Source organism: Cantharellus anzutake (assembly GCF_015039405.1).
Source record: "Cantharellus anzutake strain C23 chromosome Unknown EI90scaffold_93, whole genome shotgun sequence".
In the NCBI taxonomy this organism is placed as follows: Eukaryota; Fungi; Basidiomycota; class Agaricomycetes; order Cantharellales; family Hydnaceae; genus Cantharellus; species Cantharellus anzutake.
Genome location: NW_024067043.1, coordinates 63,195 through 79,036, shown reverse-complemented (window position 1 = coordinate 79,036; position 15,842 = coordinate 63,195). Strand labels below are relative to the sequence as shown.

Sequence of the window (15,842 nt, the reverse complement as noted above, 5' to 3'; positions counted from 1 at the left end):
TTGAGCTTTAATTATCAACAATGGAGAGGAAAAGGAGTTCTGTTCCTTTTCCCAAATTCCCACGTTATTGTATATACATTGTTTATACATGTTTAAATCGAGACAAATATACAATAAGATAATGAATAAAGGGTGGGGTTACCACTCCTTACACTGCACCTCCGGTACCTCCTTATTCCTATTACCTCCAGTCTTGATAATCTTATTGTTTTATCATTTGATATTTTCTACAACCCCAATCTTCCAGACTACAACTTCCGGGCTCCGGACTTTCCTGGATGCCTTTTCTCTGTAGTTCCCTGCTTGTTCATAGACGTTTCTAGGCCTTTCCATTCAGTTGGCTTGTAATTCTCTCACTCCACAAACCTCAGATGTAATTCAGGCTTTTCGCCTATTCCTTATTTGTCTTGAGGATTCTTTCCATTTACTTCCCCTTCCTGTTGGTAACCCTTGTTTACCTTTGGATCTGTCAGCGGCGAACCAATGCCGATAGGCAAATCTGCCGACCTGAAACCCATCCTAACCAGCCCCCAACCCCATGTCTGGCCCCCTGCCTTACTGCATGAGACTTGGCTAATAATCAGAACCTAGACCCTGCCAGTATTCCAACCTTACCTCCAGTTCCTGAGCCCTTGGTGCTCCCGGCATTCAGTCATGCCTGCCTTGTCTCCATCTGAACCACACTCATCGCTTCCCGCTATGTGGTCACAGCCATGCCCCGCTTCCGTGCATTCCGCACCCTCTGCCCACTCTGCACCCTCTACCCATCTCTGCACCCTCTGGCCACTTCTGGTTGCCCTTGACACCTCTGGTCAGGTCAACACTCCCACTCCCCTCTGTACCTCTGTTGGCCTTCATGCTGTCCTTGTGTGACAGTGCTGGCAGATCAACCTCTGTTTGCGGACTTGTGTCGGCACCGCACCGACCCCGCTTATTTGCGGACTTGTATCGGCGCCGCGCACTGACCTCCGCTTTTGTCCTCTGGCCATTTTTGTTACTCAGCAACATAACATTCATTCCTTGCCGAGTGCCTATTATGTTCACCCCAATATTGGCATTTGATCCGTGTGCTATTGCACTTTCCTATTCATTCATTTAATCTGTCAATATTGGTACTTGATCCACTTTGACTTTATTCATTCGTTGCCTCCCATTTCCCAGGTTCTTGTCCTTGGTTTAGTTTGACAAGTCCCCGCTCATTTCCGCATATTTCCGCACCGGACCGACCGGTCCCTCTTTTGATTTCTCTTATCTACTTATACCTTGTAAATACTTTCGGGGACCTCAGTCTGAAATCAACTAGAGTACCCCCCCTGTCTGGTCTGAGTCCCTCCTTCTGCAAAGGGGGCTTCCCCCCTCTGAGTCCGTGCTCACAGAGTCCGCGCTCCTCCTACAGGTCCGCTCCGCCCGCAAGTCTTGTTTGAAGTCCGCTGTAAGTGTCAGTTTGTGAATATGGGATCTCCCCCAAATGTCAAGCTCAGGGCACAGCGCTCCACCTGAGTCGCTGAGGCCACGATCCCACTCTGCTAACCTTGAACAGCACTTCCGGACACGCCGCATATTTCCGCCCGCATATCCGCGCGCTCCAACAGACCTCTGCATCACTGTTACGGGGATGGGGGAAATTCCCCATTCCTTGATCCGTTCTTATAGTGGGATGAGTGAGGTCATATCTGGTCTGTACCATAACAGGATATGTAATCGATGAGTGATCCCAGTCTTGCCTGGGGGTGGACGATCGAATTCCCATCGATCGTGATTGGTGATGTAGTGAGCTATTAAGGGATTGATGGTAGGTAGTCGGAGATGCCAGGACGGACGTGTTAGAATGAGGCGGAAACGGACGACTCCGGAGTGGAATCGGAGACTTAGCGTGGAGGGACCTTGGCCTCAGCGACTCAAGCGGAGCGCTGTGCCATTGCTGTTTGTCCATTTGGTCCTTAATTTCACAGTAGGTGAGCAGGAAGTCTCTTGGGGGCATTTCAGGTCGATTTCGGACTAAAACCAAAACGAGTATGTACAAGCGCCGATATATATAATGGAAGGGGCAAAAGCACAAAGAGAACAAAGGGTGACCGAATTGGAACGAAGACGTCCGAACGGGAACAAAGGGTAGAGGGGGCGGAGCGGTACCGAAGGTCATAGGGCAAGACCTGTGATACGTCCGAAAGGAGGTAGAGAGGGCGAGGCCCAGAGGGGCAGGAGGATGAGGGGAAGTGGGGATGATGACTAACTGGCTAGAATAGAAAGAAGCAGTAGTCCAAATAGGGATGAAGGGAAAATGCGAGAAATACATTACAGGCGGCGAGAGTGCCGAAGGCGGTCTGCGAAGCTTGGGGGTTGCGGAGCTTACGGAGGTTACGGAGGTGGGGTTGGAAGTCCGAGGAATATTGGCAATGGTGTTTACATAGTATGAGGTCACCAATGCAATGGACTAAGACCGAGGTGGAGTCAAAGTCCGAGGTAGGGACTATGATGGAGGCTCGGAGTAAGGTACGAATGGTGTCCGAGTGTGAAGTACGGAGCAGTGGTGGATGGTCGTAACTTGGCGGAAGGGTAATGGGAGGAGGAGAGAGGGGACAGGTAAGGAAGAGGGAGTGGCGGAAAGGAGAGTAGTCAGGTCCGAAGGTGAGTATCGGAACGGACGGAGAAAGGGTCGGAGAGGTAAGAGGAGGGGTGTGTTGCCAAGACCGAAGGTGAGTATCGGAACGGCAGCGGTAGGTTATGACTCCGGAGGTGAAGAGGGTGGAGGTCCGGAAGTCAGGTCGGGGTCAGGTATGCACGGATATGACAGGACGGGTCAGCCACGGGTACTTGGCGCTCCTCAATGGAGCGTACCGTGTGCGAGGTCGCAACTTGTGAGATGGGTGAGAACTTCATATAGTTGCCATCGGGTACTTGGCGTTCGCAGTGCGAACGTACCGGTAGCGGGTTGATGTCATAATCGTGCAATGAGGATTGACTAGTAGGGCCTTTGGTGACTTGGCGTTCCCAAAGGGAACGTACCGTTGGCGGGGAAACATGATGACTGGCGAAGGAAGGAACAGACGGTGGATGGGTGGTGACTTGGCGTTTGCGTAGCGAACGTGCCGGCATCACGGGAAGGCGGGCTTCAAAGTATTCATGATCTCCATGATCGTGAGGTGACGTCGTAGGTTGAGTACTGGGGGGAGAGCGGAGTGATGAAGACCCATAGGGTACAGATTCAATAGGACGATACACATGTCGAGAGTCTTCGACTCTCGACCTTGAGTTCTCGCGGCAAGGGCCGTTAGAGGACTCAATATAACCAGACTTATAAGACATATTGAGAGTTGTACAGTCACATGGGTTCAGTTGAGTCACAGGGAGGGTTGTTACAGAAGACGGTACACAAGACAGTTGTAGAGCAGTTGTTAGTTAGCGGGAACCGCCTTCAGCGGTTTCCGTACAAGATGCGTGACTATCTACAAATGGTAAGGTCACGGGAAATCCCGCGAAACACAAACAACCTCGGCCAGCACCAAAACCCCAATGGGGAAAGCTTTGCACAAGGGGGGGGAAAGGGGTAGAACGGGTAAGGAGGATAGGGTATCGGGATAGAGGACGGAAGGGAGAAAGAGGGGAGGAGCGATAGAGAGGGGAAGTCTTTGACCATGCGACGGATATGGTCGTTGGAGACTCTGTATCCGTAACAATCACCTCCGACCTCAACTCAGACAGAACCCAATCTGTCTTCTATTCGCCCTCTGACAGTCTGCCAGACTCTAACAATATCCCAGTCTCTGACAGTATTCCCAGATCTCTGACAACACCTGCACATGCTCATGACCTGCTGTGCCTAACTTGCCCAACACATAACTCTGTCAATTCTCCACCAATTGGGACATTCTTGGTATCGATGGGATCGTAAGAATTAGCACTACTGTGGTATAATGACCATTAGTTCAATCCCACAGCCTCCGGGAGTTGCCGGAGGTGTTGAACCAATTCAATCATGTTCATTTTCAATTCAATCCAAAATCTTCATGTGACATGTGATGAACTTATGGTCATTATAGGACAGTATTTTAGATACCAAATTTGTACAGGTTGTTGTGTAAATGGAACTGGGTTTTCTGAATGTGTGAATGGGTATCTGAGCTGGTTCTCCATGTGGGCAATTATCCCACCTACAGCATGCACAGTGGGAGAGGCTAGATTGGATTAGGTGTATTCTGAGTTTGTGTCATGACCCAGCAATTCCCACGATCAGGTGCTCACTCCCCACCCCTTCTCCCACCTCCACTCCAACCCTGTCCACTCCACTCCCTGCCCAATGCTGCCTGGACGAGCCCATCACCCTTCCCCATCATTGTTATGTTTTTCATGGCCCACAATGGGCCTACATTCATTCCCTATTTACTCTTGTTTTCTTGATGGCTATGCACAGCCATCCTTCTCCCATGTTCTTTGTTTGTTTTTTTAAAGCCACCTGCAATCTCTGTGAAATCTGGCAACTAATCCCCATTCATTCTGTTACACTACTGGTTGTACACTACCTCGTACCTTAGTCCAAAAATCAACTAGGGTTACCCCCTGTGTGTCTTGTCTGACTCAGTCACACTCCCTGTACCCTGAAATATCAGGGCTGCATCAAGAATGAGGCGCAATGCTCACAGACGAGTCGTTGAAGCTGAAACCCCACTTCACCACAATTGTCAACCCTGCCCTTAACAGGCTGTTACACCGAGACAGCCAACCTTAATGGTCACTGATGGTGAACCACAGTAACATTCCCCACGCCCTGACAGTTTGTTGGCATTGCAGTTGAAAACTGGGGTTGCAGTTGTGTTCAGTGATGTTAGAGGAGCATGGAGTTGTCTGGAAGCGGAGAAGGGACTCAGGAGTGGAGGGACCTTGGCCTCAGTGACTCAAGTGGAGCGCTGTGCTGTTGCTTGTTGTCTAAGGTGGTCCTTAACTTCAGGTTAGCAGGGAGAGTCTCTTTGGGGGACAATCCAGTTGTCATTGTCATTGATTTCAGACTGGGGGTACAGGAAACTAAGTACAGAGTGCATATATAATAATACAGGAGTGGAGTTAGAGGACCCAAAGGGAACAAAGGGAACTGGAAGGAGACAAAGGGGGACTGGAAGAGGGAACAACCCCAAGGGTCAAGGGTTGGAACTCTATGGTGCTTCCCAAAAGGGCAAGGCCAAGAGGGGAAGGAGTGGAGGGGGTTGTGGGGAATGACAGCTGACTAATATGGAAAGGAAGCAGCTGCCTAAATAAGGAAGAGGCAACAAGAGGATTAAATGACACCATACCGTAGAGACTGCAGGGTCCAGAGTAAGTTCTGGAGGTCCGGAGTCAGAAGTCAAAGTCCGGAATATTGGCTAGACGTAATAAATGAAATGCAATAAGGAATACAAGGAGATAAGACGGAGGAGGAGGTCAAAGTCCGGAGGCAGAGATGTGACCGGAGTTCTGGAGGTGGAGGTGTGATGGTGTTCCGGTACAGGAGTCCAGAGCCGGAGGTAAGGAGCATCGCAAACTCTGGTCTGGAAGGTATGAGGTTGGGATCGGACCTGGAGTAAACCAGAGTCGGATTGGAGGTAGTGTTAGATGTTGTGTTGGAGCCAGAGGTAGAGTGGGCTCTTAACAACCAACAGGGGAGGTGGTGGTGGAGGATGTGGAGTTCTGGAGGAGGAGATGGAGGTCCAGAAACAGGAGTGGAGGTCCGGAGTTGTATGGATATGACACCAGCTCCCTTTGTCCCCCTTCAGTCTACCCTTGCTGCTTTTGACTCCAGACCCCTCCTATATATACAATGTACTTAGTAACTTGTAACCTCAGTCTGAAATCGACTTGATTCCCCCCTAGAGACTTTACCCCTTGCTTGATCCAAACCCAGGACAACCAGCAATGGCACAGTGCTCCACTTGAGTTGCTGAGTGTAAGGGAGATAGGCCACATACTTGTGGCTGTCAGGGCATGCCGCTCCCTCCCTTTGTTCCTCTTGTACATTTAATGGACTGGGTGTGTGAGGCAACAACTGACTGTTGTGAGTGATCTCGTGAACTCAACACTTATAACATGTTTACACTGAGGCTGTCAGAGACCAGGTTGAGACAAGGGAATGTCTCCATGGCAGAGGGCTTCAGCCTCAGTGACTTATGCCAGGAGCGCTGTGCCAAGTAACACATCCGTGCCCTAACTTACTAAACTGGCAACCAGAACTGAAGGGGGTAAACTCTAGTCGATTTTATTACTGAGGTGTAACCTATGTACAAGTTGAGTATATATATAGTTGCAACGAGGGCGGGTCTGCAATTGGCGGAGTGGAGCTAACGGGGTTAGACATTAGCCGATTGAATATTACCGACGAGTCGGGTTACAGGGTTAACGGAAAGGAGGGATAGGCCCAAAGGTGGGCTTTGCAGGGCAAGCGAGTGTATTGCCCAGCGGAGGCGGGGGTGCGCTAGCGGACGTCAGAGCTGTCCAGAAGCCTTCAGGGCTCCATACTTAGGGAGGCGTAGGTAATAAATTGAAAGGAGGGGGTGGTGACCATCGAGGGGTACCGAGGGGATTGCAGAATACGGGAGCTCTGAGGTTAGTGAAGAAGGAGCAGAGGTAGACCGGAGGGATCGGAGGGATCGGAAGTTGATGGCTGGGGATGGATATGACAGAGGCCAAGGTCCCTCCTTGCTAAGTCTCCAATTCCATTCTGGAACCATCCAAACCTGCAGTATCTAACAGTAATGAGGTGACACAGCTGAAACTAATGAGCAACAAATAATTGGGAATAAAAGAGAGACAAGGTTAATAATGAATGAAACAGAGGTGGACAGAGGTGAATAGAGGTTGGTGGATACACAGACATGACACACCCAGCATGATGGTGCTTCAAAGTGAGAGCTTGATTACAAAGTGGATGAATCAAGAAACCTTTATTCAAGTCAATCAGTTGGTTTGCTCACTTCAGTCAAATCCATTTGAAGTGCCCAATTTCAATCAAGGGAATTTGCTGATGAAGGCATGCATGTAGCAGCATCAAAAATAGGTGTGATAAAAGAAATGGAAATGTAATTGATTTATTGTACTATCTTCACAATGCAATTCCAAGAATCAATTTTTGTAGTGAAAAGATGAAGGTGTGTTTTGTCAGTCTTGGGAAGTGGGTGGAGCATTCATGATATTTGCAGCTGCTCTCTCCACACGTCTTGCTTTCTTTGCTGCATTTGCAGCCGCTTGCTTCGCCTTTTTAGCCTCGGCTCTAGCCACGGCCTCCGCGGCCTCCACCTCCGCTTTTGCACTCGCTTGCGCCTCAGCCTCAGCCTCTCTCCTCAGACGCTCCTCATCTTCCTTCCTTGCCAATGGATTGATATTGCCTTTGCTCTTCTTGCGATCGCGTGCCTCCTTTTCCTCTAGCTTGATTCGTTTGATCCGGGGGTCAAGAGTTAGAGCTAAATCAACCAAAGAACGCAATCGCGTATTGTCTTCTTTTTTGCGGCGAGCCCGCTCGGTCCTGTTCTTCTTCTCGGTGTATCTTTTATCATCACGACTTTGACACGTCACTCAGCAACAATAGGATGAAATGAAAGAGATCCAAACCCACCTGTCACTTCCTTCATTAACTTCCTTATCCAGATACTCGAAGCTCCGCCAAGAGTCAAAGTTGTACCAGAAGTTGTAGAATCCCTCGACCTGAGCCTTGGAATCATCCAGGGTGCCAAGCAATGGGACGGGTGTTTGCTTTGAGAAGTGTGCTTCTCGTTCGAAGGTGGGCCTAAAAGCCTTGAAGAAACCTTCGGGAGTTTTGGAGAGTTTGGAAAGTTCGTTGTGGTCCACGTCTTCTTCCAATTGGAGATAGTATGGATCTACCGAGTCAAATTGGCGCCGTTTTTCGGGGTTGCTGAGAATCTCCATGGCCTTTTGTATGCATTTGAAGAATTGGTCATTATCTGAGTCACCCTCCCCCGCTTTCTTGTCTGGATGATGCTTCAGCACTTTCTTGCGATCTATAGAGAATAACAATCAAGACGGATAATGGTGAGTTGGTGGATAGTGCGCACGAGCTATCTTAATCTGATCTGGAGTCGCTGCATATCGGAACTTGGAAAGACCAAGAACGGCGTAATGGTCTTGACGCTGGATCAGAACGCCGTGAGTCCAAGCGCTACATCGAGATGCAATAATTGAGACACCTTCCACTCCTTGGCATCAAGAGCAAGTAAGTCTCGGGACTCGGGCTCGTCTCCCACGCCGAGGTCATCTTCAATTTCTAGCCCGTTGGCTTTCGAGCTCTCATTCTTGAGTCTTTCCGCCTCCTGCTCATCCAAATCTTGGTCAAGTGTGCGCCGGTGCACGGTTCTCCGAGCATGCGCATAATACCCATGGCCAACTGGCAAAAGCACCCGAGGCTTAGGCACTTCAATACGGAATGAGAATATCAGAACCAACACGGTGCAGCAAATGAATAAGTAGAATACCGGAGATGGTTCTGGAGGTCGACGGCACAGGCGACCAGCCAGCAGGAGATAAAGGAACTTCCATAGGTGAAGTGAGAACTGCTGCCATTCTTGTTTGAAATTTTGCCCAGACGGCTGGCAATCACGTGCTGGTTTGAAGGTTGAGCTTACCTCTCATGAGCGGCGATCTTAGCAGGCAGAAGGCACCCTCAAATAGGCACCCCAACTCGTTGGCGACAGGGCCGTTTCCAGAGCTGCGACCATTGTCTCCTGTTGACTGGGAAGTCCCTCGCAAAGTGCTCCACAGCACTCCTGGTATGTTGGATTGCCCACATCTCCACCTGCCTTCGTCAAGGGTTGCGTCAGCTGATCCTTCCAGGCTTCGTGACCCTCGCTATTTATTTTTGTCGACCCAGGAGTTTGAATGGCATCATTGCTACTCTGTGGACTGCATTGGTCATTGTCGTGTCAGCGGATTTTTGGAGATTTTATTCGGAAGATTTTGCAAAGGTCTATGTGCGATTTCTTGGCTCGTTGATGCGAGAGTCTGAAAAGGCTGGCATGGTTTAGGCTTTTCAATACAACATCTTCCCTAATTCGTTTTTTTTTTGCTAGGCGAAGCTAAATGGAGTTGTATGGTACTTGATCGGAGTAATTGCTGTCCTCAGTGCCTATCCGCGAGATGTGGCTGTTGTTTCGATTCTTATGTCAGTGACGTTTGCCTGAAGCCAATGTGGAACTGCGCTCTGACAGATTGCGATAGATTATCGTGGGCGGATACTGCTGCCTCAACCATTGGCCGTCTGTATGGCCCAAAGACATCCAAACTGCCCCGAGGGTGTTTGGATTCATCCCCCTTATTCCGCGGAAAACTGTGGCGGGATCGTCAGCCGCGCTAGCGGTCGGTTTTTTTGTTTCGGTGGTGTTCTGGGGCACATGTACTTATGGGATGGGACGTGGAGTTGAGGAGAGCTGGTGGCAATGGGGTCAAACTCATAATGGCGGATGGGGAGGCTTGATAATGCTGGGGTTTGGTGTTGGTTTAATATCAAGTCTGGTAGAAGCCCTGAGTGTGTTTCGGACTTCATTCCCTGCCCCAAGCATTGACTCATTTCCATTACACACAGACCTGGGCTCATTAGATGATAACTTAACTCTTCCGATCCTCGGTGGTGCCGCCATCTGGGTTTGGCTGATGCTGCTTAGACATTGTACCGTAGCAATCTTCTGATCCCCTTTCGTAACTTGCAATATCCAACCCTCAGGGGGAAACATCCTCAGACGAAGAATTCACCCTTTTAGTGCTCACTCCCTCTAAGAGTTCGCCGAGGGCCTGTTCTCTCAAAGTTCATTTATATGTGGCGGTCGGCAATCGCACGATGCACTCACCTACTGTCTATTGCAAGCAACGCTGGCAACGGCGGGACATTTTACTCTGTACACAACATATATAGAACTCAAATGATTACAAAGCAGTGTTCTTGGTGACCCATACCAGTGCACCTTGGGTTTTTTTCGTTTTGAATATGCTTCTTTGTTGAGATAAGTATGGTGAGAAATCACAGTGAAAAACATGAAAGATGGCATTAATTTCAGAAACAAAACCTACGGATACCTAGATACATTCAATTCATCTGTAAAGTCAAGACAGAGAAATTTGGGCAGCGGGATTTGTGGTTATCGAGTGCATGTGGCAGTTGCCGAGCCCCGAATTCGCGCGCAAAGCAAGGGGGTGCCAGCAATTCCCGGTTGAAAGGTATGCGCGGGGGGGGGGGGTTCATGGACAGCATGAAGACGTAACTTCTTGTACTTATGCAACGGCGGTATATCGTATACTAGTTCAAGGAAACAAACACTACTTTTGGGCCCTGGGCTGGTGGTCAGGACATTTCCAGTTTTCCTCAGCTCAATTGTTGTAAACGGCGTTCCGGATAAGGCAACCCGGTTCCCAGCGGCTCACTCGTAGCACAGATGTAAGATAGAAGCGGGAATATAACTAGTGATTTGGGGATGATGTCCGTGCGTATATATATACAAAGGAATGAATAAGGGGGAAAATCTGTTGATGAGCGACACTTGACCTCGGAGCTGGACTATAAGTGGGAAGCTCAGTCTCAGCTAATATGCGTGAAGAACTGAATTGTATTACCTATAAGCGGGAAGCTGAAGGTAATGTATTGTTATTTAATGGAGGTACGAGATTAAATTAGACTTGTGTGTGGTTGGTCTAAAAACGCACTCTCTGTTTTTCTTTCGCATCTGGCACAATCCCCAGTGATGCTTCATTTTATGTGCCGTACCCGCTGTTGGCCTTACGCATACTGTGCCTTCTGAGGTTGCAGTCATGCCGATTCAGCTTAATTGCTGCTGCATTCCTGGATCAATTTCTTTGGACAAATTCTGTACGTGTTGTTCGTCCGCTTATGCTACTGGGCTCTAGCCCACTTTACCTCGACCTCTGCTGAAGATGTTTCTATTTCTTAAGTCTTATTTGTCAGGGCACACCTGCCTGACCCGGCCCCACCTAACCCGGTGCCCCACCATCCACTCCTCCCGACCTCCCCCCTCTTCCCCTTTTCTCCCTTCCCTTTCTTCTTCTCCTTCTTTTCTATTCTCTCTCCTCTTTATTCCTTTCTTATCACATGGACGACTTCCTTTGTATCAATGTACCATTGACCTGGCTGCAGTGTAACGCGCCCGAACCCGGACACACCGGATGACCCCCCGCATACCGGACACTCCTAGGACCTCTTACGGAGGTACCCGGACGGAGGTGGCTGTGTGCTTGGATGACGTGGCGCTTCCCACGTGGCCTTCAACCACATGTATATAAACACAGCCTAAGTGGGAACTGAGAAGCAACCTTCTTCTCACATTTCCCACTTTAGGCAAGTAGCTTACACTTCCCTTGATAATAACAATAACACATTTCCCACTTTAGTCTCAGTGGCCAGGGACCCTTGTCTGCTTTGGGCCCGTTGTTATGCGCGCCCGCATCATACCTACTGGACCCTCAGCCTCGGGCAATACACCTGGGCGCTCTCGACCCCGGGTCGGTCCCTGACAGCAGAAGAAGGTTTCAACCCCATCTCCCCCCACCTCCCCCACCATGGTGACACAAGAACAGTATGACGACCTGCTGGCCCGGTTCCAGGAACTACAGGCCACTGTGGTAGCCCAAGCCCAGGGCCTGCCTGCGCACGCACCCAGACCACCCAAAGTCGCCCCCCCCACCCCCTTCTCAGGAGTCAGAGAGGACCTTGACCGCTTTAAGGCCGAATGCGGGATCTACCTCTACGTCCGCGCAGCCAAATTCCCCAGCACCCTCTCCCAAGTCCTCTTCATGCTTTCTTACATGAAGGGAGGGACTGCAGGAGCATGGGCAACGCAACGCACCATGGCGCTACTGAGGACAGGCTCCCCTACACCCACCATGGATGAGTTCAATGCAGAACTTGACACCATGTTCCAAGACCCAAACCGGGCGGCTACAGCCCGGCAGAGGCTGGCTACTGTCCGACAGGGAAGTGACCCCGTGGACAGACTCATCCAGGAGTTTGAGATACTAGGGCCCACTTCGCAGCTAGGCAACGTAGGGCTAGTCGACCGCTTCGAGCGGGCAATCAACTCCCGGCTCCATGAGAGCATCTACCAGCTCTGCCCTATGCCCATCACCTGGGCCGAATGGAAGCGTGAAGCCACGCTCCTTGACAGCCAGTGGCGGCACTTCCAGAGGACGCAGCCATGCACGCCCCCACCCGGGCCCCCTCCACCTGCCCCACCCGCGACCCCTGTAACCCGTCCCAGACAAGAGATGAACCCGCACCCCGAGACCTGCCAGACCCGATGCCTGCACCCGGAAGACCTTCAAACGCTGATGAAGGGGCTGAAGGGCCAAGCGACGAAAGGACCGAAGGCAGGAGGGAAAAGACTAGACCCGGACCCAAGAGGACGCCCGGAGACCCAGCCTGTGGGGAGCACACGCCAGCCACCCACAAGGGATAGCTCACGCAGACGCCACGATGCCCAGGAGCCGTCACCAGCACCAAAGCTCCATCGAGTCATCACAAAGAAAAGGAGAAAAGGAGCACCCCAAGCCCACAAGGATGAGGAAACCACAGAGACGGCCCCAGAGGTAGCAGTGTCCCCACCTGCTATCTACGTCCTCTCCAAACGGTCCCCGAGATCCCTCAACCTTGCCGTGAGGCTGACCTCCCTAACCTCCCTTGCCTCCGTGTCTGTATCAGCGCTCCTAGACTCAGGAGCCACCGGAAACTTCGTGAGCCCTGAGTTCGTCCGGAGACACAAGCTAGAGACCACCCCGCTCCCCACACCCATCCCTGTCCGTAACGTCGATGGAACCCCAAACGAGAATGGGGCCATAACCGAAGAATTAGAGGCCCTCTTGACATTCGGACGCCATACAGAGCGGGCCCGCTTTGCAGTCGCGAACCTCGGGCGACAGTCCCTCATCATAGGACACTCATGGCTGCTGCACCACAACCCGGAGGTGGACTGGGTACGGCAAAAGGTCGTCATGTCCTGCTGCCCATCCTCCTGCCGGCCACCACGAGCGCAAGGTGACCAAGACCCCACGCTAGAGCCTGGAGACGGGATCTATGCCGCGATCATTCCTCCAGAGTGGGGACATGAGCTAAGAGCGACTACCACACCCTCCCAGCGGATGGCCCAAGAAGCCCAAGACCCGGAGGCGGAACCCGTATCGTTCGAGGCACTGGTGCCAGAGCAATACCAGGATTTCCGGGATGTGTTCTTGAAAGAGGCCTTCGATCAACTACCCCCCTGGAAACCCTGGGACCATGCCATTGATCTAGTGCCGGATGCCAAGCTCCCCAGAGGGAAGACCTTCCCACTCTCTCGGCCAGAGCAGAAGGAGCTGGACGAGTTTCTGCGAGAGAACCTGCAGAACAGACGCATCCGACCGTCCAAGTCCCTGATGGGGGCCCCAGTCTTCTTTGTTAAGAAGAAGGATGGGTCACCACGGCTAGTTCAGGACTACCGGAAACTGAATGAGATCACGGTAAAGAACTCATACCCGCTCCCGCTCATCTCTGATGTCCTGGCCCGCCTCCGCAATGCCAAGTACTTCTCAGCGCTAGACTTGCGCTGGGGGTTCAACAACGTCCGAATCAAGGACGGTGACAAGTGGAAGGCCGCATTTGCAACCAACCAAGGGCTGTTCGAGCCCTTGGTAATGTTCTTTGGGCTATGCAACTCACCTGCGACCTTCCAAACCATGATGAATGACATCCTCCGGGATTTCATTGACCGAGAGGTTGTCATCTGTTACATGGATGACATCCTCATTTTCACCACTACCCTAGAGGAGCACCGGAGGGTCGTCTGGGAAGTCCTGGAAACGTTGCGAAAAAGGAGGCTCTTCCTGAAGCCAGAGAAGTGCAAGTTCGAGCAGACGCAGATCAAGTATCTGGGACTTATCATCTCCGAGGGAAGTGTCGCGATGGACCCTGTGAAGATTGGAGGAGTCCTTGACTGGCCCACCCCAACCAAGGTAAAGGAAGTGCAGTCCTTCCTAGGGTTTGTGAATTTCTATCGCCGGTTCATCAGAGACTTCTCTGAGAAAGCCCGCCTGCTTCATGCATTGACCCGGAAGACCAAAGTCTGGAACTGGGGCCCGGATGAGGACCACGCCTTCCACGCCCTTAAGGAGGCCGTCACCACTGCCCCCGTCCTCTCCTTCCCCACCGATTCCGGCCACTTCAGGCTCGAGTGCAACGCCTCCAACTTCGCAACCGGTGCAGTCCTCTCTCAGCTTCAGTCGGATGGGGAGTTCCACCCGGTAGCGTTCATGTCCAAAAGCTTTACGGACGTGGAGCGCAACTACGAGGTATATGATAAGGAGATGCTCGCGATCGTCCGAGCCCTTGAAGAGTGGCGGCACTTCCTGGAGGGTGCCAAGGAGAGGGTTGAGGTCTACACGGATCACCGCAACCTGGGGTACTTCCGCACGGCCCAGAGGCTGAACCGACGCCAAGCACGGTGGTCCCTCTTCCTCTCCCGCTTCTATTTCACCCTCGTCCACCGCCCAGGGAAGCTTATGGGGAAGCCAGATGCACTCTCACGATGCGCTGACCACCCGAAGGGGAAGGATGACAACGAGGGGCTGACACTCCTCCAACCCACCTGGTTTGAAGCCCGGGCAACAGAAGTGATCTCGGTAGAGGGAGAGGAGGCGGGGATCCTAGAGAGGATACATGGAGTGAAGGAGCATGATGAGAGGGTGGTGAAAGCCATGCGGGAACTGGGAGAAGGGACCCTGAGGTCGGATGAATGGGAGAAGCAAGGAGAGTTAATCCTATACCGAGGAAAGGTGTACGTACTGAGAGACCAGCAACTCCGCCATGACCTGGTACGGTTGCACCACGACGCATGGGCAACGGGGCATCCGGGGCGATGGAAAACCCTAGAACTCGTTTCCCGTGACTACTGGTGGCCCCGGATGGCAGAGTACGTCGGGTGGTACATACGCGGGTGCGATACCTGCAACCGAGTCAAACCTTTCCCCTCACGAAAGGTTGGGAAGCTCACCCCAAACAAAGTCCCCACCCACCGCTGGCAGATAATCTCAGTGGACATGGTAGGAGAGCTCCCAGAGTTGAAGGGGTACAACGCCATCCTGGTCATGGTGGACCGCTTGTCCAAACGCATCCATGCGATCCCCACCGTAACGACAATAGACTCAGCGGGCATAGCGCAGCTCTTCCTAGAACACATCTGGAAGCATCATGGGCTCCCAGAGGAGATCCTCAGTGACAGAGGGAGTGCCTTTGTCTCCCACTTCTCGAGAGAGCTTGCAGACCTCCTCGGAGTCAAACTCACCCCTTCAACACCCTACCACCCCCAGACGGATGGACAAACTGAGCGGGTCAACCAAGAAATCGAAGCCTACCTCCGAGTGTTTGTCAACCACCGCCAGGACAACTGGGCAGACTGGCTCCCGCTAGCAGAGTTCGCCTACAACAATCGCATCCACTCATCCACCCACCGGACCCCCTTCGAACTCGACACCGGGCAACACCCCAGGATGGGGACAGAACCCACCCGTACGTCCGAAGTGGAGGCTGCTGATGCCTTTTCATCAAGGATGATGAAAATGCAGGAGGAGGCGAAGGTGGTGCTAGAACATGCAGCAGACGAGATGGCCCGCTATTACGATCGGGGCCGTGAAGCAGCCCCCAAGTACCAAGAGGGTGACCAAGTCTGGCTCAATGCCCAGAACTACACAACCGACTGCCCCACCAAGAAACTAGACCACAAATGGCTCGGCCCCTTCAAGATAGTCAAAGTCGTCTCCCCTGCCGCTGTCAAACTCCAACTCACCGCATGACAGAAAGGGATCCACCCGGTTGTATCTGTAACAAACATCAGGCC

General features: G+C 51.9%; 2 protein-coding genes across 2 annotated transcripts; one reads left to right on the top strand and one right to left on the bottom strand.

Moving 5' to 3' along the window:
* Positions 1 to 7,025: 7,025 nt before the first annotated feature.
* On the bottom strand, positions 7,026 to 8,576 carry EI90DRAFT_2978661 (DnaJ domain-containing protein). Its single transcript, XM_039055947.1, has 5 exons — positions 8,451 to 8,576; positions 8,166 to 8,389; positions 8,034 to 8,109; positions 7,577 to 7,979; positions 7,026 to 7,522 (listed from the first exon to the last, which is right to left on the bottom strand). Exons 1-5 carry the CDS (start codon positions 8,536 to 8,538, stop codon positions 7,123 to 7,125), a joined length of 1,191 nt encoding a protein of 396 aa, XP_038909944.1. The 5' UTR covers positions 8,539 to 8,576; the 3' UTR covers positions 7,026 to 7,122.
* Positions 8,577 to 8,605: 29 nt separating this feature from the next.
* Positions 8,606 to 9,914, top strand: EI90DRAFT_3282393 (uncharacterized protein; the record flags this gene model as incomplete). The annotated part of the gene is made up of 6 exons (XM_039066901.1): positions 8,606 to 8,744; positions 8,809 to 8,993; positions 9,045 to 9,136; positions 9,193 to 9,269; positions 9,320 to 9,499; positions 9,557 to 9,914. 6 exons carry the CDS (start codon positions 8,606 to 8,608, stop codon positions 9,658 to 9,660), a joined length of 777 nt encoding a protein of 258 aa, XP_038909943.1. The 3' UTR covers positions 9,661 to 9,914.
* Positions 9,915 to 15,842: the final 5,928 nt, after the last annotated feature.